Source organism: Penaeus monodon, chromosome 29 (assembly GCF_015228065.2).
Source record: "Penaeus monodon isolate SGIC_2016 chromosome 29, NSTDA_Pmon_1, whole genome shotgun sequence".
NCBI classification, from domain to species: domain Eukaryota; kingdom Metazoa; phylum Arthropoda; class Malacostraca; order Decapoda; family Penaeidae; genus Penaeus; species Penaeus monodon.
In genome coordinates this window covers 25,090,708-25,092,087 of record NC_051414.1, presented here as the reverse complement: position 1 = coordinate 25,092,087, position 1,380 = coordinate 25,090,708, and the positions used below count along the sequence as shown (strand labels likewise).

Below are 1,380 nucleotides of genomic sequence, written 5' to 3'. Positions count from 1 at the left end.
TATGCATTAATCTAAAGTCTCTATATAAGTGTGACTTACTTACTAGTGCTTGTCTTTCAGGAGTCCAGCAGCCAGATCTGTGTTCTGCTGTTACAGGGCTTAAAAAAATGTCTGGTCCATCTTCACCTTTTAACATATATTTATTATTGGTTGCTTTACAGTAGAGTCATTTACAGCAATATTTACAATATGAAAGAATAAATAAAATTTTCCAACTTCAAATTGGTAGGATTAAAAAAAATTAGTTCTGCCACTGACAAAGTTCTTGATTATGGGAAAAAAAATCTGTCTGCCATGACATGTGTGAAAATATAGTATGAATATTGAATGCACTACAGCTGTCATTTCATTTTCATCCTACATTCCTGCAAGAATCAATTCCAAAAAAATGAAAAAAAAGTTAAATAGGAACACCTCAATTTGCTGAAATGTATTTGGGTGGTGCAGGTGGCTCAAATTCTCCCACTTCTTCATCATAGTAGTTGCCAGCTCTGAATGGCCTGAGCTCCCAGCTGATGCGGTCTTCCATCTTGGTCAGGGGAACATCAAGGTCCTCCAGGGTTGGAAGTCCAGTAGTTACATCTGATACGGCTTCCTGAAATAGGTTATCCATTAGAATACTATTCTACTATTAAGTGTTGTTTGGATTAGTAATCTTTCTTCATTAAGAATTGTAATATATAAAAGTCCATTAATGCAAAGGCAGCTTGATTTCTTAATATGAAGCATATGCAGTTATAATCTACAGTATGTACACTTTTCTGTATCCTTTAGCAACTGCATTTTCTACATCTTCAATACCTTACATATTGTTCAAATGATGAACTACCCAATCTTTATTCCAATGTTCATATTCTAACTGACCTCGAAGTTCACCAGGGGGGGGGGGGGACAGAACCCAGGGAATTTGTCCCTTACATTTGATTTTATTGGTCGTCACTACCATAACCTCAACATAAACATCAATTCCCAATATAACTGAGACTCCATCAACATTATAAATAATGGGAGGGGAGGGAGCAGCAGTGGTACCACAATGCTGCTTGCTCACTCACACTGAGACAGAACAATACCTTTGAAAATAAGATAAGGAATGATTCTCTTACCCTTTCCACCTTGTCCCTGGTAAGTGTGTTGACTGGCCACGATGGGCAGTATTCCGTAATCATTGCCTTCACCTTGAAGAATGGGTCCCACTTCATGTCATAACTCATGTAGCCATAGTTCTCATCCTTTCGCATGACACGATGGAACCAGTCAACCAGTTCGACCAATTCATAACGGCGAGGGCTGAAATAATTATGTTCATTACAATATATGTTTCTATTATTCTTACTCTCAAAATATTGCTTATAGATTTGTATCCATGCGAGACCAATG

General features: G+C 37.5%; 1 protein-coding gene across 1 annotated transcript in view; it reads right to left on the bottom strand.

Moving 5' to 3' along the window:
* Positions 1–115: 115 nt before the first annotated feature.
* Positions 116–1,380, bottom strand: part of LOC119592069 (NADH dehydrogenase [ubiquinone] 1 alpha subcomplex subunit 9, mitochondrial-like) — an 8,165-nt gene continuing 6,900 nt past the window's right edge. The window contains exons 7-8 of the mRNA XM_037940880.1: positions 1,107–1,290; positions 116–595 (exon numbers count right to left, since the gene is read on the bottom strand). Coding sequence (XP_037796808.1) covers positions 416–595; positions 1,107–1,290 — 364 coding nt within the window. The 3' untranslated portion in view covers positions 116–415. The remainder of the gene's footprint in view (positions 596–1,106; positions 1,291–1,380) is intronic.